General features: G+C 38.5%; 1 protein-coding gene across 1 annotated transcript in view; it reads right to left on the bottom strand.

The window, feature by feature from the left end:
* LOC105457320 (transmembrane and TPR repeat-containing protein CG4341) overlaps positions 1-27,976 on the bottom strand; it is a 368,988-nt gene that overhangs the window by 3,167 nt on the left and 337,845 nt on the right. The window contains exon 8 of the mRNA XM_011701927.1: positions 26,989-27,233. Within this exon, the coding sequence (XP_011700229.1) occupies positions 26,989-27,233 (245 nt within the window). The remainder of the gene's footprint in view (positions 1-26,988; positions 27,234-27,976) is intronic.

The following is a 27,976-nucleotide window of genomic DNA, read 5'->3' as shown; positions in this document are numbered from 1 at the left end:
AGAGCCGTATATATTTGAGGCTTAATCTCCATTTTGCTTTCATGCTGCTTAAATATGCAAACATCGGTTTAAAAAAATCCGGTAAGTGCGAACGACGTGCTTTAAAAAACACGAGGGCGCGCGACTGAGGGTTGATGTTTACAAGAAAATCACGTGTGTGGATCGAAACGCGCGAGGAGCGCGTTTCGCTGGCGTGCACGCGGGGATAAAATTATGCTAATAAATTCAACAACTAATAAATTTGCTGGCGAACTAATTCACAAAGCGTAACAAATTGCCGCGATATACGCGGACGTGCAGTGTATACATGTTTTAATACGCGTTACAATATAATAATAAGCTCTTAATTACCTTCAATCTAGAAAATGCTATTGGGAACGGCAGAACGCCTGAAACGCGCCACTTCTCTGCGTTAATTAATTACGCATCAGAGTGAGGGATCATATCCAAAATTTTCATTGGCGGATAAACCTGTGCAGGCGATGTGACGTTTCAACGCGTATGAATAGAGAAGGCGAAAAGAAAATAATTTGGATTTTGGAAGAAATCCTCGCTTTTTGAAAAGTTTTCTGATTTTCGGAACTACCTATAATTTTTCTGAGAAGGTAAATGTTCGTGTGTGTAAACAACCTCATCTTTGAAAGAATTCAAAGTTGAGCGCACATATGTGCACGGAAAGAACAATTTTGCTGAATCCAGATCTGAAAATAATTTTTGTTCAATAATCAAAATAATTTTGTGCGAAAGTTAAAATAATTGCTAGAATATCGAAACGTTTTATAGCAATGCTTATCAGTCTTAACATTCCAAAAAATTATTTTGATGATCCAACAAAAAATTATTTTTAGATCTGTTTTTAGCAAAATTTTTGACCTTTTAAAAAAATCGTTCTTATCGTGTATCTATTAGGATGAAGTGAACACATAAAGAACAATTTTGCAGATCTGAAAATAATTTTGTTGAAAGGTCCAATTGACTGCTAAAATATCAAAACGTTTTACAGCAGTGCTCAATATTTTTGAGTTTCTAACAAAATTATATTTTCAAATCTATATCTAGCAAAATTTTTAGACCTTTTAGCAAAATCGTTCTTTCCGTGAAAGTATAAAGTAGATAGGTTCACGGCACCTGTTGTGAACTAACGTCACGAATTTGACCTCGAATAGTGTTGTCTTAACAAACATGTCGATTGCTATCGACTAAATATGTTTGATGAAAGTCAGTCGATGTCTGACCGCCAAACGAGCTAGAACGAAAATAAAGGGCAAATCTTGTGTGTATTCTTATATGTATTATATAGCAATTCCTTAAGTGGAACAGCTATTATTTCGCGTATGCTAATGGCGTGAAGAAAGCGCGCATTGAGAATAGATAAATCTGCAAACGGGATGCGCATTAACAGCATCAGTCAATGAATAAATAAAAAATTCAATTGTATATTGTGAAATATAGTGCGTTAAAAAAGGAAAAATAACAAAACCCCATTCAATATTAATAGCTGTTTATTCATTCTTTAAAAATATTCTTAAAATATGTTATTTTTAATAATAAAAAAAATTGTTTTGATTAAAAACGTGAGAAAACGCACCAATAAATGGCCTGCGAGCTGCAATTAATCGATACGTAGGTATTAATAAATGATTAGCAATAAATTTTTTTTAAAAAGAAAAATATATATATTTTTAATTTAGTTAATTAGTTAATAGATTGTTAGATACTTTTTTTTAAATAATAATTATAATTTGAATACTTTTTTTTAGTTTATACATTCCATTTTGTTTATAGTAAATTTCTGTTATAGATTATAAGGCACATATCCTTTTTTACTACTTAACTTACTACTTTTTACTACTTACTTAATATAATTACATTTGCAAGTAGAAAATAATATTTTATTCGAATCTGTACGAAAATTAGATTTAAAAATATCAATTGACTTGCAATTATTATTTTAATCTTATAATTTTAATATTTTTCGTAAACATCTATTTATTGATAATAGTTCAGCGATTGGTGCAATGATTCTACATAAACCGTATTATTTTTTTTATAAAATTTGAATTCTGTTTTTATTAATGAAAATTGTGACTGAATATTATTTGTTACAACTGTTGAGAAATTAATATTCTGTTAAAGTACAATTTATGTTGCAATTTGAGCGACGAACAATATTTGAAGATGATTAAAGTCCCATTGTCGTCAGAAAAGAATCAATTCCAAATTTTGCAAAAAAAAATCAGATTATACATATATGTAATGTCACGTTCACACAGATTTTTTTTTTAAATCCACGTCTACATACATTTTATAAGAAAGAAATAACAAAGCGATCGAGAACGTCAAGAGGTGGCTAACATCGAAAACCTTCTTCCCGAGCACACATGAGAGACCGCATTTCGTATCTCGAAAAGTTGTAGTAGGCTAAAACTTTTATGATTTTGTTCGAGACGAGCCCGCGAGCCGCCGCGTCGCGCCACGAGGCCGTTATATGGGCGAAGGAGAGACTTTCACGGGGCGGGGAAGACAAATGGCGCGGGGTGCGAACGAGAGACAGGAGAAGAACGACCTCGAATATCCCCGACTCAGTCGTCAGACTCGATTGCTTCGTGATTCAATGGGTCCCGCAGTTTTCTCAACGCCGTGGAGAGAACGTCTCGCGGGGAATTGCCGCCGCGCGATTTCCAATTGCCGAACGTCGACGCAGGAATGTTAATTGATATCCCTATTCAAAGCGCATTTGCGAGCCATTGGAATTATACTTGATTTGGTTTGTAAACTGAACAAAAAATTCCCGGATAAAGAGAATAACGCGTGTCTCGCCGCGCGAGGAAAAACGTTGCGCGTATATATAGGAGGTATAATTTTAATAAAATAATGCATCATAATTCACGCATTACCTTATCACGAAAGTCCTGTTACGCTGTCGCGAATCGCGGGATGGGATAACAATTACATTAGCCGCCGCAGGTAATAACGGCGTGTGTAACGTAATGAGTAAACATGAGTCGAAAATAAAATCTTGATGTGCACCAGTTTTCGGCGTAATTATTTCGGCATAGCGGGATTTTATTTTCCCGCCTGTCGCACACGCGTTATTCGCGGAGGGTTGCTCTATATATTTCGGTGGTCTGGGCGCGTGACGTTATGCGTCTACTTTTTTGTCGCGCGCGCGACGCGCACACCATCGCGTATATAGGGTATACTTCAACGCGTGATTACGCCTCGCGACGAGGCGCTCACGCTTTGTGATCGCGATCATTATTTTCTCGCTCGTGCGACAAAAATACGCCGTCGACTTCTGAATGGGGAAACGTGACGAGTCGCGAAAAGTGCCGCTGCATCTCGCGCTCAAAAGAACGCAACCGCGGCAAAGTCTCTCGCGAGGCGATGCTGCTCCTGCAGCTCCCCCCCCTCTTTCCCTCCCTATACGTTCGCATTGTTCCGAGTCATTATTCACTTGGACTACTTTTCAAGGATGTTGCACGGCACTTGCTTAGACGTAATGCTCACTCGAGCACACGGTTCACAAAGCGTCGCCTCTAGCCGATAGCCGCGCGGCTTTTACGTACCCCGAGAAGGTACGTTCGCACGCCTCTGCGCCGAGCTGTGAGAAATAATGATCTCGCCTAGCATCCCCATTCGCCCGGTAACGCCGCAATACGTGTGACGACGCAATAACAGCCGCGCGTTTCGACGGAGAATACAAAATGCTGCTACATTACTAGAAATACACGGAAAGAACGATATTTTGTTGAAAGGTCTGAAAATTTTGCTAAATACAGATCTGAAAATAATTTTTTGTTGAATCATCAAAATAATTTGTTGGAATGTTAAAACTAATAAGAGTAATAAGAGCTACGCTTGCTACGAAACGTTTTGATATTCGAGCAATCATTTTAACTTTCGCACCAAATTATTATATTTTGATTATTGAAGAAAAATTTATTTTCAGATTCTGGATTCAGCAAAATTGTTCTTTCCGTGTATAGACATCAATTTTTCTCCGCGTGAATTTCTCCGCGATTTTAAAATCGATTTTCCTCCGCGAGTATGTCGAGAGATAATTTTGTAATTTTCAATATTTAATTTCTTGCCTAATGTATAGGTGACGCCTGAATCGAATTTCCGATAACGTGGAGTCGATTAAAAAATAATGGAAAAACAATGCTTTATTGTATTTCACATTCGTAAAACTTAATCGCAATCGTTTTGGTTATGACTTTTTCAATGAAACATTAATCAAGTTTGCATACATATGCGATTTTCTAATTACGTATATATATATCTCGTCGTATACGGCGGACCTTCATATTTCCTAAAATTACAAAAGTATCCAACTACTGTGCATCGCGTAATTACTCCGCCGCTTTCCCAGCCATCCATGTTTACATTTATGTCGCAGTCGACGAGTATTCGGCAATTTCCAGCGATTGGTCGGAATGTCTGCTTTATGGCGCGGTTTGATGAATGTTTAATCAAGCCTTGTATAGTGGGGGTCGACGGTAACGTCGAACGTTTTGACTTTTCAAAAAATAATAAAGTGTATTTTTTTTTTTCATCGAACGGCCGGGTCCGGCCGGTGTGTACATTTCCCGGTCACGTGAATTAATATTGCTGGATGGATGAATAGTTAAGTGGGCGCCCGACATTGTCCCGACTGATATTAAACCGATCGGAAACGCGGCACGCATTAGCGAGACACATTTAAAATCACGTTACTATTAATTCCGTTCTAAATAATTACGTATCGTTATGCATCCGGCATGCAATCAAACGGACGGTATCGATGTCAATTTTCGGATACGTCGCGGAAACGGGCGGTTGTATCGGATAAATTGACGAATTGTTATACTGTGTGCAGTATTTGTTCCGATATTTTAGCATTTGATTAGCATAAGAAAAATTTTTTTTCGAAAACCCATTTGTATGTTAATGTAAAGTCAACTGAATTGTAATCAAATCAATTGTAATGCGGAAATCAAAAGAATTGTACGGCAAATAAATATTTTGCATGTTCTCTCTTTAAATATTATATGTAAGTATCTCTGCAGTTTTGCACAGAATATAAGAAAAATTTTGAATATTATTTTTTATTTGATGCAAAATAATTTATAATTTTTGTATTATAAAATCCCGTGGTTTTAAAAATGTATAAATTAGAATGCGTACACAAAATGAAAATGAACAAGGACTGCTTTGAATATGTATACGCATTTGCAAAACGTGACGATAGAACTACTAGATATTGAAAAACGAGGAATTATTTAGAGGCAAAGCGAAATTCTTGCGTTTAGTAGGATAATTAGAGAATTCTCAAATGACAGAATTAATACGGAAATGACTGCGCAAAGAATTTTCACGGCGCGCAGTTAATCCGACCGATAATTACGAATCGTACGGCGACGCGAAGTCATCTCTACTGCTAATGCGGCACATTCCAGATTCTGCCGGTTGTTTGTGTAAGTAAAGAGAAGAAAGGAGAGGGAGGGAGAGAGAGAGAGAGAGAGAGGAGAAATAAAGATAGATAAATGGATAGATAGACAGAGAAAAAAAAGAGAGAGGAAGGAGGGAAGATGGGAGAGGGGGGGAGGGAAAGGAGAGAGAGAGAGAATGTACAGAGGGTGCAGATTGCCGAAGACGTCGTGACGCTGCTCGACGCTCGTCGTTGTCGTCGACATCTGCATACTACCTCCAGCGACGGAACAAACAATTAGGACAGCGCAAACCGAACGGGGCAATTAGACGGACTGACTACGTTCGAAAGCCGGCTAAAAGGAGAAGGATATACGTGCGATAGACAAGAGAATTAATCGCCGGGAATAATCGGATTAAAGCGACGTATTGCACGCGCTCGGCGCTTTCGAACGGTTTCCATCTGCGAAATGCAGGGAGGTCCCCCTTCTCCTCTTCCCTCTCCCTCTTCCTTCCCCTCTTCCTCGCAATACTCGCTCTAGCCGCAAATCGGAAGTAAGTTCGCGGCACGATCACGTATGGCATTGGAAAATTGAGAATAGATCGCGCGGATATATTGTGACGTATTGAATTTTGAGTCGCGGGGCGGAATAGATATGGTAAAAAGGGAACATTCGATGTATTCCAGCGCGCTTTCACGTAAAATTATTATAAAATATATCCGCTAAATTTTAAAATTTTTCTCTTTTTCACAGGAGGATGCAGGTATCGCAAAGTGGAATTGAATTTTATATCAGATGTTTTTTTAGTTTACAACGAGAGGAATATATCCTCCGTGCGCGGGAGACGCGTATATATATTCTACGCGCGGGAGTTCCGTACGTAATCCGCGCGCGGATCGATTCAGAACACGCGCGTGTATGAAGTCGCGTAAATTAGCATCCAGGGCGAATTCTCTTCGTCTCTCGTAGTCTCGGGAAACAGAAAAGTTCCGCGCGATATCAAACTTCCGGCGAATCTCGCATCTGTTCGGATAACTCGATAACAAACGCGCGTTTTGGCGCGCGGGCGGACCGCTCCCCAGGAATAGGGATTATATTCGTCCCGGGGAGAAGATTTGCCAAAGTCTTTGAATGGAACAATCAGACGGCTGATTACGCACACCGAGCAAACGGATTAATTCTTCGTAATCTCATTGCCGTTGCGGGAATCTCCCGACAACTTTGAAGTCGCGCGGCAGAGCCGATTGATGTCGAACGGGAACTGACGATTTATTTGGAGGACAAGCACAATTGTGCGTTCGTTAAATCTCGCGATACGACGATTTGATCTTTTGTAGGCATCATTAATTAAATTAAGGAATTTTCAAACCTATTACAATAAAGGCCTCTAAGACCTAACACAAATATCGGTGCATGGTGTATAATAGTTTTTTACAATATCCAGCCACATGCGAAAACACAGCTTATTGCATGAGGCCGGAATTTACTTGTAACAATTAAATTGACCAGCAATTTGACACGCATTTATTACGATCCCCTTCCCCCCGAATCCGTCAAGAAATTATTGCGAAAAAATATCATCTTTTGTGGCTCCCCTGGCTAAGAACATAAGGTGATATTTTTTCGCAATAATTTCTATACAGATTCGGGGGGAAGGGGATCGTAATAAATGCGTGTTAAATTGCTGGTCAATTTAATTGTTACAAGTAAATTCCGGCCTCATGCAATGAGCTGTGTTTCAAGTCCAACGATTATGCGGCGCGCAGTTCGCGTGTGGCTGAATATTCTAAAACACTATTACACACCGACATCCGTGTTCTCATAGGCCTTTATTGTAATAGATTTGATTTATTGTAAAGAGCTCATGTAAATAATATTTAAAGAATTTTAATTTAATTTTAACGTTAATTCAATTTAGATTTAAATGGGGTATCGCGCCATGCGCCGTGATAGATTCCTCTTACAGAAATTTAATACTGGAAGGGTAGTGATTAATGACTTATTTTTGTACTAAAAGCATCGAGCAACAGTGCTTTCAAATTTAAAATAAGTAATTTTCAGTAATAAATTTTCAGTATTAAATTACATTTCTATAAAAGAATAATTGGCGGGTTTCGGGTTGGATTTCGACTTTCCTGCACGGAAAGAACGATTTTGTTGAAAGGTCTAAAAACAGGTCTGAAAATAATTTTTTATTAAATTATCAAAATAATATGTTGGAATGTTAAAACTGATAAGTATTACTATAAAACGTTGATATTCTAACAATTATTTTGACTTTAACCAAATTATTTTGATTATTGATCAAAAATTATTTTCAGATCTGGATTCAGCAAAATTATTCTTTCCGTGTGTAAACGCCTTTCGAATTCTGTAATTTGCGTAAAAGAAAATATTGTATGTACTTATTACTTATAATTTAGTTTAAAAATCACGATATTCCTAAGGAATAATCCTACCTAAGCGCAGATTTAAATCGTATCAATTTGAGGGCAAAAATTACGCGCGTAGTGTAAAGGTTATCTTTGTTATCATCAGGGTGTTCTATTGAAAGGGAGACGCTTTGAAACGGCCTTTTATACAGAATGTGCAAGGATCAGCAGCGTGATGTGATGGTCCAGTAATTTGATCGATTGCAGCTGGTGGGTTTTACCTAACCGATATTGGGCGGATTATGGTTTGATCTCATTTCGAGCTTTCACTCAATGCGGGATCCTGTCTCATTATACTATTAATGATTTTCCGGTGGTTTCGCAAGGGATAACGGTATTCATCGTATTTGTACCATTGCGCCATGCAGGCCTGATATTGAGACTCTTGAGTGGACATTCAGGAATAGTTATATAATCCTTTTAACCGTTTGAGTCGTGATTGATAACGTTTTGTTTGTACCATAATTTTAACATAAAATATTAAGATTTTGATATCACAACTCTGCTATATAAAATGCTGGTGATATAATTAAGTTATATCACCATGTATTGTTAAATTGACGTTTCGTAATTTGTATTACTTGTACTGGCTTTAGCCATAAGTACAACAACTTGACGTAACCGTTCTAGTTCTAATGAAAAATAAATTAAAGAACAGTTTTATTATGAAAAATCATATTTATAACAATTTTATTAGTCTTCTTTTGCTTTTATTACCACCTTTTCCAAGAAAATGCAATAAATTGAGGGTGCTTTATACTTATCGCCAAGGCTGTGTTATAAAATCTGTGCAATTGTGGAAAATTAAAAAAGTAATAACTGTAAATTATAAGAAGAAAAATTACTCTTAAAATGATTGAAACACACGTTTCACCATTTTCTTCTTTCCTAAATATTGTCATTGCATAATTGCGCTCATTTATTACGTTCCTTGACGCTGATACCGTAATGTTCGTGGAAACAAGCCAAGAAGCTAATCTGCGATGTACTCTCTCCGGGATGGAAAATTTTCATTTAAAAAAAAAAAGAGAGGAAATAAAAGAGAGCCGATTTCGATGTGCCGATTTCCGCGGCGAATTTTCGGGGGATTACGATTAGGAGGATTTTCTCGCCGCGCCTCTCTCGCCAGGCGGAGATTCACGGGGGCACCGCCGCCGCCGCCGCTCGTAGAGTTTCATCCAACTTTCTACGGGACAACGTCGCCAGCCGTGCCACCAGTTGGGGAGGAAAGGGGGGAATATGGGCGGATGGCGAGAGAGGAGAACCGAGGGCCATCGTGATAAAACATCGGGAACTGGCGAAACTCTGGTGTAATCTTGCCGGCGATGTTTTACCGTGCGGGCTGGCACGTAGGGGGCCTCGGGGCTGCACCTATCCACATATACACTCGCCCGCGTCACACATGTACAACGTCGGCACACGTAGACGTACACACACGTGCGCGCGCGGGCGCGAGTGTGTGGGCAGGGGCCGCGCGGCATCGTAAAGTCCTGGGAGATATCGCGCCGGCGATTAGACCCTCGTTTTGGGAACTAAATTTCTGTGGGTCCCGACTCCGTCCCCTCCCCCCTCCCCCCGCCCCTCTCCTGCTCCCCGCTATCCCCCTCTGTCGGCTCTAAAGCTCGGACCGGTTCGGAGCCAAGGATCGAGCCCTTTTGACGCGAGATCTCCGCGCTTCTTCTCGCCACTTCTTGCCCGCGCTTCTTCCTCCTGGCGTCTCCCCCGGTGACTATCACCGTGCGGCCAATCGCGAGCGCGCGTGATTTATGAATCTGTCATTTACCCCGTCGCGGCTGAAACACCACCGGTGACTCGGACAATCTTGCTATCACGTTGAGCCGGAGGATACGTCGCTCTTCACGCGGGCCTATACGATTTAGAGCTCCGCCCGATTCATTATAAGCTCCATCGACGCAAGCGCATAATGGCACTCCGCTGGTTTTCAGCTTTTGTCGTCGTCCAGATATACGCGTATACGCGTGTAGTAAGAAATTATTTTTCTAGAGTTATATTTATAAAAATGACGCATAATTGATACAATATGCAAGATCTGGCAGAAAAGTAATAAGACTGGTGTTGCGCACAAATCAGCGACACTGCGAGCTCCCTCTTCACAGGTTGTCGACTCCTCATAGACCTTTGGAGTATGAGTTCCAACCTCCTTGAGTTACTTGGTAAGCGTTGACGTCCGTTTTGCGAAACTGATTTTTTGAGGTGCGTTACAAAACTGGATAATGCAAAATTCAAATAACGTTAGGCGATCAAATATTTTGCGTCTTGGAACGTTTCAAAAAAAGGGTTGCTCGTGTGTGACCGAGCATTGCAAACAACTGGATGCTGCACCATGACAATAACGCTCCTTGTCACACGGCACTGTCAATCATCCAATTTCTTGGCTAAAAGTAAGATTCCAGTCCTTCCGTATTCACCCGATTTAAATCCCTGAAACTTCTTTTTGTTCCAAAATTAAAATTCACCATCAAGGGACGTTATTTTGGGACAATCAAAAACATTAAGAAGACCGTAACCGACCAGCTGAAGGCAATTTTAGTCCGAGAGTATCCACCATTCACTGTTAAATCTATAGTGTCAAACAGAACCTTATTTAAGTCGCCACTGCTCCTACTTAATAAATAGTTATTTTAAACTAAAACAATACAGTTATTTTTAAATAAAATAATAGAATTTAACCCAAATTTTGGTTAAATTTAAACTGTTTTAAATTATTTAACTTCATTGTTTTAGTAAAAAAAGAACTGTTTATTAAGTTAGAGCAGTGGCAAACTTAAATAAGGTTCAGTTTGATACTATAGATTTAACAGTGTTGTTTTAAAGAGTGCAACATGTCCGATGGTGTGTAGTTTCAGAAGGGAACTATACGTTGTAGGGGATCATGTAAATATTAATGAATAAATAAATTGGTTTTTTTTAAAATACAGTCTCATTATACTTTTCTGCCAGACCATGTACAAATTAATGTTAGTCCTCCGTGTTCCTGTTTTCCTTATAATCGAACGCGTAATTGTTTTATTCAAGCACATTCCGCGAAAAGAATGTCGCTGTAACCAATAACCATCGATGGAAGGGGGGGGGGAAGGAGAGATCGTAAATTATGCGCGAATTTATTTTTGCGGATCCATCCACTGGCGAGGGTACGAAATACGCGGACGTGCATGAGCACCGAAACGCGCTAAAACCCCACAAGATGGTGCAGCCACCATCCTCTTAGGTCCCGCAGTGTTCTCGCTTTACTTCTTTCGACTTTCTTGTTTGTTCGACTACGTACTACTATCCGGGACCCACGGATCCCTTCGATAGCACATGGCGCAAACTTTCGCTGACTTTCCGCTGTAGATAGGCAAGAATGGAGTTTCGCCCCGGGACGGTCGGTGGGTGTGAGTAAGTAAGTTTCCCGTCGTCTACCGGAGAACGGCTGTCGGATGGATTTGCGACACGGCGGACCGTCTTAATCAGCCGGGCTCAGATCGATAAGTCACCTGGAGACGCTCCGCTCCGCTCTGTATAATGCCCGAATTTAATTTCGCCATCGGCCAGCCCGTGATCTATTTCGAATGCAAATCGACGGACTAATTAAAATGATCTCCGATTTCTATAACGAAGCACTCCGAGCTGACGAAATATTTTCTATACATTGTCCGAAAATTGAAATCTGATTTTATAAAATATATATATATACATGGTCTGTCCCAAAAGTAACGAGACTATTTTTTGGGGGCTCAATCAGAATTGTGGGGAGTGGATCCATGGTCAGGGTCTTTGGTGCAAGATGTCAGGTATGCAATCTGACCCTTCTCAGTTGTCTCTGAGCCTTTCTAGCAGTTGATACCGTCAGCAAAGTGCGTTTGTAATTGTTGTGTCTTGTCACGGACGAAAATTCAGCACAGACTGTGCTGTATTTTGAGCAATGTTACGATCAAATTCTGAAGACAAAGCAGTATTTCCATAAGCTGTACTCAACACCTCCAACGTTTCGACATAAAATTTCTCCAATTTCACGCAGAATTTGATCGCTACTCGAGACTGCTGAATTTTCACCCGTGACAAGACATAAAAAATTACAACGCACTTTATTAACGATATCGACTGCTAGAAAGGCTTGAAGGGAAAGGGTTAGACTATATAACTGACATCCTGTACCAAATTCCCCGTCCAATGGAGCCCCTCTCCAATTCTGATTGGGATGCCCAAATTACACAGAAAGAACAATTTTGCTGAATCCAGATCTGAAAATAATTTTTGTTCAATAATCAAAATTATTTTGTGCAAAAGTCAAAATGATTGCTAGAATATCAAAACAAAAAATTTTATAGCAACACTTATCAATTTTAATATTCCAACAAATTATTTTGGTGATTCAGTAAAAAGTTATTTTTAGATCTGTTTTAAGCAAAATTTTTAGGTCTTTCAACAAAATCGTTCTTTCCGTGTAGTCTCATTACTTTTGGAACAGACCATGTACGTGTGGCAAAACATACAACATTTTCATTTCTGTTATTTATTTATATTTTATGTTAAAAGAATTGATTTAGAGTAAAAATATTTTTATAACATTTGATGACACATTTGTCACATCGTTAGACGTCGAGTCGAAATAAAATCTTGCGACTCATCTCTCAAGCTCTCGATCTCGATTCCGCCGCAAGTGAGTCCGTAATATCGTTTACGTACAAGACCGCAGGTCTCATGAAGAAAAAGAGGGAAAAAAAAGAAGGACGTTAGCGTGTCGCAACATCACGGCGATATCGGGAACAAAGGGTGAGAGTGCTTAATTCGCGCGAGTGGCACGAGGTGGTGTACGCCCGCGGAATTCCTTCCGCCTCTTCCTTTTTTTCCTTCCTCTCTCTCTCTCTCTCCCGTGCTTTCTTTTTTATTGCAAAGGTGCGCTCAGAAGACCGGGCGAGGAAAGAGAGCAAGGAGGCGCCGACCGGGGTGGCAGCGGGACGGAGGGAGGATGCACACAATGGGCGTTCTTCTGGAAGATTAAAGTGCAGCGGCGGCACCGCGCGCGCGTTGCCGAGCTGTGTCGGGCAGCGGCTCGCGTTAAAATTAAAATTGCTCGCAAAAACGTACGGAGAGCAAAGCGCGAGCGGCGGCGGTCGGGGGGGGGGGACAAGAATGAGGGAGGGAGGGAAAGGAGGTGTCGGGGAGAGTGTTGGCTTGTAATTTAAAAGCTTCTCGCTGTTTTTCGCATAGCCCTAAGGAAGCCATTAGGATCCCCGCGGGCGACCAGTAAGTAGAATAACCCGCAGAGTACATTGCCGGGGGGCACGTTCCTCGCGATCGAAGGAGTCCCTCTGGTGACTTTGGAAATATTTTCGTTACTTCTTACGTTTAGCGGTGACGTTCGATCGTAGATCGATTTGCCACTTTGCCGGGATATAAAGGCGCCGGGGAATTGGAATCGTATAAAAAAGTCGCGGTCCTTTTTGTTCCATTTTTCGGATTCTAGTTTCATGCTTGAGGAAGCAAGTGGATGAAGCTAATGGGTTGTATAACAAAAGTGGATATTTATCGTGTTTTAAAATGACTCTCAAATAAAATGAAACGGGCATATTGTGTAGGCACGTGTGTGTTTGCATTGGTGTAATATTATTACTATTATTATTAACTATATACATAAATATGCGTATATAGAGAGCAGAATTTATTATTGAAATGGTGAATTGAAAGTATCATTGAAAAAATGTAGAATTTTTTTGTTAGCATTTATTATACTACCGCATCATGGCTCTTAAATAAATTTACACTTCCCGTTCGAGATCGTAAGTCGTAAATTTGCACGCGATAGTCTTTTAGCCGTTTCAAACTGTTACTGGCAAATAATTGTCGAGACGGCTCTCTTTTACAGGTCTTTTAATTCCCATTTCTGATAAGATTAAAAGTTCTTCTTTACTTTCGGCTCCCCGGCTGTCGATCGATAATACCGCGAGAGCGTTAAAAGCAAAGGGGTAAGCTCCAACGCCGCAAGCGTTATGTCAAGAAACAGTGGAAATTCTCGCGCTAAGAGTGCAATTCATCGATGCGCTGCGCGATGAGGGAGATTGACGGTTATACGACTGTGCAATATATTTGTGCGGGAGCGCGACGTGTACGAGTGGAAGGGGATGGAGAAGGAGGGGAGACACGTTAAGCGGCTGCCAAGGAGCGAGAGCGAAAAGACGAAAGAGAGAGAGAGAGAGAGGGGGTGGGGGAGCACGGAAGGAGTTGCGAAATTACCTCGAGCAGCATTGTGCGCCTGCCGGAGGGCTGCAAGCACCTAATTAGCCACTCAAACACTGCCGCATAAAGCGACCCTCTGTTATTAAAACGATATGTAAAACGAGGGTGTCTCCGCAGCGAGAGTCTCGGGTTATTTTTTTTTTCTTTTTCGGACAGCCAGGCTCGTCGATCCGACGCGACGCGACGCGACGCGACCCCTACGGCACGGGAATTTTTCCGGGAAATTCGTCGCGACAGAGCCTTTTGTTGAGCCTGCTATATCGTTATCATGACACTATTATCTTGGGCGCAAAATTATTATACGTCACGGAACAATGGTAGCCAAATCTAAATTATGTCCATAGCACTCGGATAGGTTGAAATTTATTGCGTTCCATCCATACTTCAATTATATTTAATTCTTAATACATTGCACGATGATTTTACGATCCTTTATTACGCACGATGGATTTGTGTTTGGGTTAATTTTCATAACTTTTATCCAAAAATTATTGAGTAATTCTTTCATATATTTTAACATCTTTAGAAAGTATTTATTGTATATAAATAGAATAAAGATTGTATATAAATATTAATTGTATATAAATATTACAATTAATTACAGCCGACACAAATAATTTGATCGTAACATGTATTAAAGATTAAGAAAAAAATTTTAAGTCATAATATGTAGCGTGATAATATAAGTATGTAAATATTAATGATATTTTTCTGATAATTTAAACAAAAGCTTTTTGTTTTGACCACAAGAATTTCTTAAATATTAACAATAAATCTATTACAAGATCAAACATGTTTATTATTCATCATTGTTAACGGAATTTTAATTGATACCAAGAAAAATATCTGAAAGCGACATGCAAAAAGATGAGGGAAACAAATAACGAAATAAAAAGTTTCAATAAAATAAGAGGCTGTTTCCAATGAATCTCCAATATACTTAATTAAAAAGAGGAATTAAAAAAAGTTCTGTAATGAAGGAATATAATTTAGAGTTCTATAACGAAGGAAAAAGTAGTTGTGATATTAAAGTGGGTCGTGGAAATTGTAACAGACGTCTTTGAGTAAGAGCATTTACGCATAATTTATGGTTGTCACTTGTCTGCTGAATTAGACGTGCTGAACTATCTACTGTATCTGATCGAAATCGTTATCGCGCAATAATGTATTTAACGTTGAAACACTGGTCAAAGTACAGCGAGACGTCGAAACGTTCGGCCGTGGTCGCTTTAAAACAATGAGGACGTTGTTAAATTATTAAAACGGTTTGCACAATTAATCGTTCGGCTAATTTAGCCTGTTTAATTGCTAATCGATTGACAGGCTGGACCGAGGCTCGAACTGACCGCGCGATTTTAATACAAAGCCGTTTGTTATACGTGAACGTGCCGAGAGCGATTAAGTGTCTTCTTTTCAATGGAAAGAGGAAACGAGCATGTCGACCATTTAATTCCTAAAGCTATCGTTGTTATGTTTATCCCAGGAATACTTTATAAAAGTAATTATAGAATTCTTATAAATTTGCTTATAGTACAGTGATTCACGAAACTGATCAAATTGCATTACTGTTACGAGTTTCTTTTGAAAATTTATAACAATGGAAAAATACAATTTGATTAATTTCGTTCTATTTTAACCTTCCGTCGAGTGCATCAATAAAAATTACATTTCTAAGCGCAAGTATCTTTCAGATATTTGCCTTGCTAAAATTTTCCTCAAAAAACGAAAGAAATAATGAAAGAAGAAACAAATTAAAATTACATTAAGTTTTTTTTCTACCCTGTTAAATTTATAGTGTCACATTTAATCCTATTTAAGTCGCCAGTGCTCCTTAATATATAATTATGTTTAAATGAAATAATGGAATTTAATCCAAATTTGAGTTAAATTCGAACCATTTTAAATTATTTAACTCCATTGTTTTATTTAAAAACAACTATTAACTTTATTAAGTAAGAGCAGGCGACGTAAATAAGGCTAAATTTGACACTATTATAGATAGACACTATTATAGACTGTGTAAATTTACAGATATAAATAGAGTAATATTGCAAAGTGCTACTTGGAAAACACAACCTTATTGTATACACGCGCTCGACGAAAGGTTAAGTAAATATCCAAGCAACAAAGATATCTATAGCGAGGTCATAGATATTTGTTTATTTATATTGATGTTGAAAGGTCGGTTTCGCCGTTTGCCTTCTCCGAATCAATTAGATAATTGGTATGTAGACCAGTACATTTGATCAGTTTCGTGTGTCACTTCACATAAAATTTATATGCTGCAGAATTTAGGATGTTAACGGGAAATAATCGGCACCGAACCAAGCAATCGGCCCTGCTATTTACAATGGCAAGAAGTATTATTAGCGACTCTGGAAAAATTAATATAGCTGTGATTTAACCTTTAAATGGTACAAGAGTGCGAATTCGCATCGCGAAAATTTTCGAATTGCTGACATTTGCACAGAGACATTTGCCGTGGCTTATCTCCATTACGTTAAATATGCCCGGTACCTCAAGTGACAGGTACGAACATGTACTGCTTTAGTTTCGTACAGATTAACGAAATATTAACTTTGCAAGTTCGTTGTGCATATAACTTGTATTCAAATAGTGTGTGCCGGATCGGTGCCTACTTTTAGCGTTTTACACATTTAAATATTGTATAATATGTTTCTTTTTTTTATATTACGTTATAAACATTGTAATATGTTCCCTTTTTTTACATTATAATAACAAATAAATCATTTGTATGATCTTATTCCAACGGTTTTCTCTGTCTTAATTTCCATAATAATATAAACAGTACTTTTTAATGTAATTTTAATTATGTAAACGATTTTTATTAATAATTCACTTCATAAATTGGCAAGATTTGTTCTTAAAATTCCTAATTTTCATAGAAATTATTTTTAGAAAGATTTATTACAAAGATTCAAATTACTATTAAATGAACAGAAAATATCCCAACTTCTAACTAGGAGGAAAAATATTTTACTTTCTATTTCTGCAAACATAATTTTTTTATTTCTAATTCTATTTCTACAACAATAATTGTTTCTTAAAATAAATAATTTTACCTTAAAGTAAAGAAGTTTCACTTCATTTCATGAAATAACAAAAAAATGGCAGCTTTTCTTCGAAAAAGTGATGTTTTTGAAAACGGTAACTCATTTATAATTAATTTTGAATTGTTAAATAGTTTTTCCATTAAATTGAGTAATACCGCTGGATTTATGCGAAAGTTTTATCCCAAAAAAGTGGGGTTTTCAAAACATTTCTGTTTTTGTCCTCAGGAAAGATGTAAAATTTATAAGATGTCAAATCTCTAAATTCGCACTATTGTTCCATTAGTGAGTGCTCGAAAGAAGTGTACCATTTGAAGGTTAAATTTAAAAATCGTGCGCACTCCTAATACTTAAAATACCCGATGATGCTCCACTGCTTTCATAATTATTCCGGTCGTCCGTAAATACTTTAAATTGACCCTAGTTCTCTTTATTTTCCCACATGTATAAAGGAAGTTAGTTCAGAAACCAGGTTTCAATAAAATTCAATAAATTTATATTAGTTAAGATTATTTATAAAATTTTTTTATCTGCGTTCATCGCAAATACTACACGGAAAAAACCAATTTGGTGAAAGGTTTAAAAATTTTGCTAAAAACAGATCTGAAAATAATTTTTTGTTGAGTTATCGAAATAATTTGTTGGAATGTTTAAACTGATAAGCAGAGCAACCAAAATATGCTTATGGCATATATTTTTTATTTGACTAATAAAGAAATAAACTAGATTAAATTTGTTTCATAAGAAATTAGGTATTTGAGCCTTATATGTTATAACATATTTTTGCATATTTCACACATAAGAGCATATTTTTGCACATTTTACCCACACGGAAAGAACGATTTTGTTGAAAGATCTAAAAATTTTGCTAAAAACAGATCTAAAAATAATTTTTTATTGAATCATTAAAATAATTTGTTGAAAAGTTAAAACTGATAAGTATTGCTGTAAAACGTTTTGATATTTTAGCAATTATTTTAACTTTCGCATAAAATAATTTTGATTATTGAACAAAAATTATTTTCAGATCTGGATTCAGCAAAATTGTTCTTTCCGTGCACGCATGCATAATATTTTACTTATTTTTGTTGTATATTTCACATTGTTTTCTGATTTAGGTTTACGATTATTTTTTTCTAACATAAATTACTAATTAAATTTAAAAATAAAAATGAAAACAAATTTTATCAAGTATATTCTACTTCGTTATAAGAAACTTAAGTAATATTTGAAAATTTTTGCAATAAAAAGTAATTTTTAAATGCATATATTCTTTTTTTTAGAGCATTCTTTCAATTTTATAGAGCATATTTTAGACGCATAAAACAGAATTTTTACGGCATAATTTTGATTGCTCTGCTGATAAGTATTAAACTATAAAACGTTTTGAAATTCTTATAGTAATCATTTTAACTTTTGCACAAAATTATTTTGATTATTGAACAAAAATTATTTTTAGATCTGGATTTAGCAAAATTGTTCTTTTGGTGAGAAGAATTTCACGGCGTCTTTTACGAGGCACAAATCGACGTTAAACGCACACGCGCACACACTGTTCTCTCTCTTCCTCTTTATTCCGACATGCGGTCGCATATCGACAGGGCTAAATGGTACGGCAAGGGGAAAAGTTTCTGGTTATTAATTTTTCGTTACGCGACAGTCCAGCCAGCCAGCCGGCACCGCGGCGATTTTCCTCCGAAACTTTCCATCCCACTACTTATCCCATAGGGATGAACGTGAAGTCGCAAAGTTTGTCGGTCATAATTGATGTCCCGTAAAAGGGAGGGACGGGGTGAGATTGGTGGCGGAAGGAGAGGGTTTTGGGGGGATCGACTAAAACCGCGCCCGCGCGTGGAAAAGTTTCGACAGGATTCCGCGTCTCTGCATCGACGAAATCAATCCGCGGCCGGATCGCTGAGCGACGTACGTACGAGCGGGATGGAAATCCCGTGTTCGGAAATAAATAAATGGCACGTATCGCGCGCTTTATTCCCTCGCTCGGGCGTATTTTTAGTATCGGGGTTTCTGGAACGTCTGGAAAGAAGCGTGTAGTAAAAATTTAGTAGCGGTTAAGTCGAGTCATTCCTCGATTTCAAATATTAAATACGTTTCTTCTCCAGATAACCAAGATATCAATTCTATAATACATTTACACGGAAAGAACAATTATGCTGAATCCAGATATGAAAGTAATTTTTGTTCAATAATCAAAGTAATTTTGTGCGAAAGTCAAAATGATTGCTAAAATATCAAAACGTTTTATAGCAATACTTATCAGTTTTAACATTCCAACAAATTATTTTGATGATTCAACAAAAAATTATTTTCAGATCTGTTTTTAGCAAAATTTTTAGACCTTTCAACCAAATCGTTCTTTCCGTGTATGAACCTGAATCTAACTCAATCTCTCTCATTTATCTTCACAAATATCGTAAATTTTCAATGATATACGTATACTCTTTTTTTTTTAAATAATAGGTCAGTACCACCGAACGTAATAAAATGCGATGTATATCGGAATGATTCCGAATGGCATAAATGTGCAAATTATTGGGAGATATTTCACGAGAGGTATTTTGCGATTAAAAATATTAGTTTCGCTTTTTCGAATTGCGCGAATATTTAGCGTGTAATTTAAATCCGAATTTATCACCGTCACAGGCCAAATCGAATTGCAGGGAAATACTTTTGTTCGTTATGCAAACAGGCATATAATAGGCATACGCAATCCATTGATATGACGTTTCACGAGAAGACTATATATGTATATATTCTGCCGTGATATTTTTTCGCTTAGCTCGAAAATGATGACAGTTTTTCGGGTAATACAAAAATGATAAATTTATGTGGATTTTAAAGTGAAACGCATTATGGGCCCTACTAGCTAAGTACTAATTAATGCGGTTTTGAGGAAAGCTTTAGTAATGAATTACTATAGCTACGTCAAGACTATTTACAGTGAGAACAAAACAGAGCCATACAGAGGCCAACTGTTCACGTTTTTAGTTTTTATCAGCTTATCAATTTATTCTGGAATGAAATTTCCGTGTATTCCTCGCGATCAAAACGTGAAGCGCTTTGGGAATATTAATTATTCGTTAACACATTGCGAGAATAATAAATCCCGATTAAAAATGTATAATACACAAGCATAATAATCTCTCCTCCTTACTGCTTATAAAATTCATTATTCCTAATTTCATTATTTATTGTTTAATTTTATAGCTTGCTTTATCTTAAAGTCTATTAAAGCTAATATATAATGTATATACCTCCACACGTTTAATGCATAACTTAAAGTAGAAGTTATTATCGTAACATTTATTAAGCGCAAAATTTGCCTTCTATATTTCTCATAATCTGCAAAAAAAGATTTCTTCAGATTTGAGAAACGACGATAATTAAACGCAACAATCCTTTTATTAAATAATAAAATATTCTATATTGAATACATTGTAATCAGCGGACGTCCCGGAAATTTAGCCATCTAATTCTCGAGAAGGCACCTCTCGGGTAAAAGCTTCGCGAAGGAACCTCTACACGCCGAGGTTCTATCGCCGGCTAGAAGACGCTGGAAGTTTATCGAAGTACCGATCCGTGATATTATAACTCGATGTGCGAGCGAGCGAGCGCGATGTCGGCGAACTTTCGGAAAATCGCGGAGTGGCAATAACTCGGGATGGAAAAACGACGGGATCGTTTCGTTTCGATGGAAGACCCTTCTCTCCCAGTAGATGCCGCTCCACGTGAGCCACCACACGATATCACTCGGACGACCAATTTAAAGTTACGATTCGCCGGCCATTTTCGTGTCCCCGAGGGACACCAACGGCGCGGGCGCCTGCAACGGTGCACGGATTTCGGGGGAGGGGGGGGGGGAGAATACCCCGAAATGCGGTTTGACGGCTATTACCGTATCGGCTGGCTATTTCTATTGATGGAAGACCTGACCTGCGAATTTTTAAGATATACGCTCGCTCCCGCTGTCGGATCTCGGGAAGTGTGTCCTATAAATGTGAAATGCCGCGTCGGGGGGAAAACTCGATTTCAGAATTCCGAATTTGACGCCACGAAAGGTCCTTTTCTTCTATAAGTCAGTCGATTCGCGCGAGACATGCCAGGTAAGGAAAAGGTCAATCAATTATTTCGCTTGAAATCGAATTACCTGTGTAGGTAATAATCCGATATTTTTCGATAGTTCCGCTTGTCTTGAAGACGCTGAAAATAAGGCGAAGGAAAATGTTTCAGTGTCTTAGCAAAGAACCTGGCAACGAGTTTATTTTAAGTGGCTGAATATTGCCGAACATATTTATTTTTACTTTATCTTGCAGTAGATTAAGAAAAGTACAATCGTTTGAAAAAGTTGAAATATGATACAGAGTGATTAATAATTGTTTGGGCAAATTTTCCGAGAGAAAGAGAGACAGCGATACGAGAAAATAAATTTTTCAAAATAATTATCGTTAATAATTGAATGTATTCAAAAGATGCTCGAGAGCGAACCTTTCGAAATCTTTTTATATTACTGACGTACTAAATTATAACCTTCGACGCGACACGCGTTCGTCTCATTCGCCTGAAATAAAATTTTCTCATCTCGAACGGGGAGCTGGATTATGTTCCCAGAACTTTTGGGGAAATATACGACTTCAGAATCACGCGGTGGGCACTTATGAAACATCCCATTACGTCGCATATAGGCGAGACGATGGCAATGCACTCGAAACTTTCGACGGGATAAACGGCTTGAGGTGTATTTTTATAACGATTTCCTCTTTAGCCCCCTCGCTTCAATTTCGATTCCGGAAACAGTTATTCCGGAAGTAAGAGAGGGTCCTTACTACTTGCGTCTGACAATCGAATGAGACCGTGCCGTCGCATGGCGACGTGGACGAGGACGGAATGTAAAAAGTTTCAAAGAGAGGAATTTCAATTTGTGTAATATCAGATATTTCGGATTCTCTGCTGTCCGGCGTAAAAGAGAGAAGAACAAGATGAGAAAGGAGGCGGGAGAGAGAGAGAGAGAGAGAGAGAGAGAGAGAGAGAGAGGTGAAAAAAGGGAAGGAGAGCGTTTAATCAATTAGGTGAACGCGGGGCGCAACGGCGCGAATAACTGCATGGCGAGGAAAAGTTTGGCGTGGAAACGTGCCAATGCCGGCGATCTTCCTCCTCGTTCCCGTTTTATCCCGATTGCCAATCATGAGGCTCGAATGGGAAATTATGTCGAGCGAATAAAGCGAAATATTAAGATGAACGATCCTAATTTCGCACGTGCGCGCGCGCTCGCGCTCGAATGAAACTGTTTCTCGAACGGCGAACGGAGCTCTCGGTTTCTCGTTTCGCGGACGCTTTCCAAGGCGCATTATTCAACGACGTCGCACACGGAGAAATGCTTTCATTCAAGTTAAATACGCGTTTTAATCGCGCGCGCGCGCGGTTACTTCCTTCCTCCGCTCCTTCGACATTCTCGCGGTGTTCTATGAACGCGCGGACTCGTTCAAGCGCGTTCACGCCGCTGGACTGTGGGTACGTTTTGCATTTGACACATGCATAGAATACACACTTGGACGTTGCGACTGTTACGTCACTCACGGTCGACAAACGCCGCTTTCATGTCAAATCGGTTAGTAACGCGACTGTCGAGATAGAGAGAGAGAGAGAGAGAGAGAAAGATCGGTTATTATTTCGTGCCCTTATTTTAATAGCAGTACAATCGATGTACACACTTCAACCTCATTTAATCTCAAAAATGCTGGAAATATATTGGAGAATAAAAATTTCAGCACGGAAACATTAAATTAAAATTAACTAAATGTATACAAAGCAAATTAATGTGACAATTTATTAATGCCTAAGAACAGGAATGCTATACGCAGATTTAGTTTGGAATTGTCTGCGTTGCGTCAACAGATTGAATTTGTTATAATGGCTCGAAACTCGTTCCTTTGTCCGAGTTTTGAAAATGGATTTTGCGTTTATGACACCTCCGTCCGTAGAAATCTGCCCGGGGACGCGGCGTTTTATTCGTATTAGTTAATGCCGGGCATAAAGTTCCGCGTTTACGGCTCACGGGCGAGGAGAGACGTTGAGACTTAGACAATTTTATCTCGATGCGTAACGAGGTTCGCGGCGCGCGCGCAAGGATATAGTCGACGGTATATCCGCGGAAATATCCGTGCAGGATTCCCGTACGTCCGAGGTCTCTCGCAGTTTCTTGGCGCATTCACTGCATATGCGCCCGCTTGTGTATGTACGTGCACACGTACACACATACACGTATGTGTACACGCTCCGTGTGTACCTGCAGCGGCGCGAGAGCGTCACGGAAAGGCGAAAAATACTTTTCGAATAAATTGTCGCGCAGGAATTCCACGGCGATGCGCCGAACAAAACGCTGCCACGCTGTGCGGGCACGTATATATATATGTATGTACGTATATATATATATATATATATATATGTGTATAAGCGAGAGGGTAGAAAACGGAAAAGGAAGGTTGGTCGGTCGGTTGGTCGGTTGGCCGCTCGGTTTCGCTCCGGACGCCACGCCGCCGGAGGGTGCACGGTGCGCGTCTCTCGTAAAAATGCAAACTTCTCGCTTCGGCGTCGATGCCCGGGCGCGGAGAGGAGTCGCCGGTGCCGGTCGTTGCGCGATCCGATGTTGTCGCTTCGCCTGCGCCACGTCCAAAAAGTTGGACGTGGATTGTGAAAACGGGGGAAAAGAAGGAAAAAGACGGGCAGCCGGCGCGAGAGCGAGCACGCGAGAGGGTGCGAGGGCGCGAGGGAGGGAGGGAGGGAGGGAGGAAAAAAGAGGCGAGAGAAAAGTCGGACGACGGCGGTAAAGTCACCCTATGAGAGAAACTCGCGGGAAGTTCGCTCTGTACGTCGTTGCAACGCGGGTGGCCGGGGCTGCTTGTGCTTCGGAGAAGGAGAAGAGGGAAAAAAAAGAGAAAGTGAGAGAAAGAGAAAGAGAGCGGAGGGAGGGAGTAAGTGGATCGCGAGGGGCGTTTTCCTGATTTTTCAAGGGGAGAGGAGGAACCGGAAAAGACCCGGCTCTGGTTACTGAGGACAGTTACCGAGAATACAATATCGCTCACGTACTTGGCGGCTCGGAAATATCGATACTTCCAGCGTCTCGAGCCATCCTTCGGTTCCTCCTCTCGTTCGTCCCTCTTCTTTCATTTATATTGTTTTAAATAATACTTTATCATCGTACTATTTGTTATCTAGTTCATATTCAATATTTTAAATTGCTATTTCTGCTAAATTGCTATTGATTTCTTTTATTTCAATTAATGTGTGTAAAAATTGTATAAACATTTCCGACGTTTTCGAATTTATAGATATTTTAATGTATTCTACAGCATGAAAATATACTTTCCTCTAGTCTTACTATTTATTATTATACCGTATCCCTTAAATTATCGAACTATTATTGATTTTTTTATTTTAATTAATGTATAAAAATTAAATGTAGAGTTATATATCTAGCTGTGTGAATTATTTTGTAGTTCTACAGCATGAAAATATACTTTCCTCTATTTTTACTATTTATTATCGTACTGTTTTTAGTTTCTCTAAAATTGCTAAACTGCTATTGATTTTTAAAATTTAATTAATGTACATAAAAATTACACGGAAAGACCGATTTTGTTGAAAGATCTAAAAATTTTACTAAAAACAGATCTGAAAATAATTTTTTATTGAATCATTAAAATAATTTGTTGGAATGCAGCATAAAAATGTACTTTCCTCTGTTCTTTCTGATTGTTCATATAGTATACAAAAGAACGAGTGAGCGAAAGGATGTTCCACGCCCTGCGTGGAATGAACGATGATTGAATGGAGAAACGCAGAATTGCCTCGGGCAAATCGAAAGTAGCAATAATCTTGGAAAGCAATTAGCAGTCGAAGGGGGTCGACGAAAACATGAGAAATCTGTTTCGAGTTGATTATTTTCTTACAGACCGCTCTCGATGTATGTCGTTTGGCGTGGTTTACCGCGTCCTCGGTTTGTTAATCGACCGACTGCAATCGAGACGAGAATTACAACGATCCGTGATAATCGTTTTCGCATGCAGTTAACTGCCGCGTCTGCAAGGGGGAGGACAATATCCGCACGACGATATTTCTTGTCGAAGGATGAGATTTGTAAACCTCATCTCCTTTAGTCATCTTCGGTTAACGTCGACCGAAGTAACTATTAAGTTCGAAGTAATTGTTATTTAAATTCAATTCCATACACTTGTGCTGCATATGTGTGTGTTCCATTTTAATTAAAACAGCCAATTTTTTTCCGAAATTATTGACGATGCAAAAAAATGTTCCCCAGATGACAATAGAATGGTTTCGAGGGGACGTATTTTGGTCACGTTGCTTTTTTTCTAGGTGAAGGTACTAAAAAGAGATAAAATCCATCTCTTTTTTTTGGAGTAGACATATTTTATGTCGAAATACGGCATGATGAAAGTATGAAATATTTCGTGAAATATTGATTTTTCGATAACTTTACCTTAATAATTTTATATGCAGAATAATTAGAGAAATATATTATGTAAAAAAAATTATATAATTCCATATATTTATAAATAACCAATAATGTCTTTGCGAGCCAACACGGATGTTGGTGTGAAATAATTTTTACTATTACAACATCAAGCCACATACAAACTGTGCGCCGCATAAACTGTCGGTCGTGGAACACAGTTCTTACATGAGGCCAGAATCAATCCACTGTAACGAATTAAATTATCGAACAATTTAATCATTTCAATGCTAATAAGCATCTATTAAGAATCTTCTTCCCTCAAATCTGTAAAGAATTTATTACGAAAAATATCACCCCTGCTCAACTTCCTCTGGAGATCTTCAGGCTGGGAGCAGGGGTGATATTTTTCGTAATAAATTCTTTACAGATTTGAGGGGAAAAGATTCTTAATACATGCTTATTAGCATCGAAATTATTAAATTGTTCGACAATTTAATTCGTTACAGTGAATTCTGGCCTCATGTAAGAACTGTGTTTCAAGACCGACAGTTTATACGGCGCACAATTTGTATGTGACTTGATATTGTAACAGTAAAAATTGTTACACACCATCATCCGTGTCGACTCGCAAAGGTATTATGGGTTGTTTATGATTATTCATTATACGAGCTTCAATTTCTTCAAGTTAAATTCTTATATAATTCCATTTTAAAAAAGTGATTATGATCTTCATATATTTTTAGTACTTCCGTCCTAAAAAAAGAGCCAAAGTACGTCCTCCTTGAAACCGTTCCCCTTTCATCTTTTTGATCTTAAAGAGATATAGCAGACAATCAGATTCTATATAACTTAAGAGTTCTAAGTATATCTTTTCATTTTCATTTTGATTTTGAATATGGAGACATTTGTTCAGAATTCCAAAAACAACATATTCGAAAACGGGTCTATTTGAGTAATTTGACCGGAGTCATTTTTCCATAAGAATCGCGCAAGGTCTTTTGTCAGTGTAACCAAATATTAGCAATACGTAAGTTGCATTAACATATAGGTGTAATCGATAATTTGGCGATATGAATTTCATTATTCCTAATTTCCGAAGAGATGTATAGCGAGTGGAGCAGAGGACGAACCAGATCCATTCGGCAGGTATAGGAGAAATGATGGGAAGAGGGGGGGGGGAGGAGTAACTGCATAAATCGCTCGAAGCCAAAGCGGAGACGTGGCGCTCTCGAAGGCACTTACTCTTAACGCGCTCCAAGTGTTCATAGTTTCCTCCGCGCACGCATCAAGTTATTCCGCCTTAGCGATGTAATGAAGAGGAAAGCGGCGCGCGCGCTACTAACCTGAGGTGGATAGTGATCCGGCAGGGCACGCAGGGCTTCCCTGTACGCCGACAGGGCTCTTTGTAATCTACCCTGATCGGCATACAGCGCGCCTAATTGAAGGAGGGCCTGCACCCTGGCCGCCTCGTGAGCCCTTTTGTCCTTCAGACCGGAGCCATCCAAGGATGCACCGGCGCGCAAAACCGCAGCTGCCTCGGTGCCCCGTCCGACCGAAATCAACGCGGCACCCAGATTCACATAAGCCTCTGCAAAGACAAATGATAAGGATTGTGTGAGCATGCGGTAGATTTAGAGAGAGATCCGTCGATATTCCGTGGATTTAACCTCGGAACCTAGCCTACATATCCGTAGACGAATTCCGAGGTTACATCCTACAGAACATACACTGAAAAAAGTAATCTTGCAATTATAGCGAGAATTATTTAGGTACGAAAAATTAGCTAAAACGGATAAGTGATTAGTAAGCACTGCGATACCACATTTTGTATTTAATCGATATAGATAATAGAGACAAAAATTATATCTGAACTATTTGTAATATTTAGCAAGAAAGTTCCGCTATGATGTTTAATCAGTCCAGACTCCAATCCAGACTCCAGTCATATTTTATTTGTAATTTTTCGTATTTGATTAGGTATGGGATCTATATTTTCTCGTATATATTCTTAGAATATTGCTGCTATAAATTCTACGTATGACAGACAATTTTTTAGCAGATACAAAAAACAGAGATAGTAATTTAAATGTAATATTTAGAATTCTAGTTGGAACAGCGAAACATTTCCCTGAGTGTATCATGTTCTTTTTTTTCATGTATTAAATTTATACGTCTTGCTTATTTTTGTATATATATAATATATATATATATATATATATATATATATGTTTAAATTCAGATATAAATTATTATATAACTCAGTATCAATAGCCGTTCTAAAGTTAAAATGTGAAAATGAATTTTATAATTGATATTCATATTTAATTCTAG

Source organism: Wasmannia auropunctata, unplaced genomic scaffold (genome assembly GCF_000956235.1).
Source record: "Wasmannia auropunctata unplaced genomic scaffold, wasmannia.A_1.0 LD336103.1, whole genome shotgun sequence".
Lineage (NCBI taxonomy): Eukaryota > Metazoa > Arthropoda > Insecta > Hymenoptera > Formicidae > Wasmannia > Wasmannia auropunctata.
This window is presented reverse-complemented; position numbering and strand designations above follow the sequence as displayed.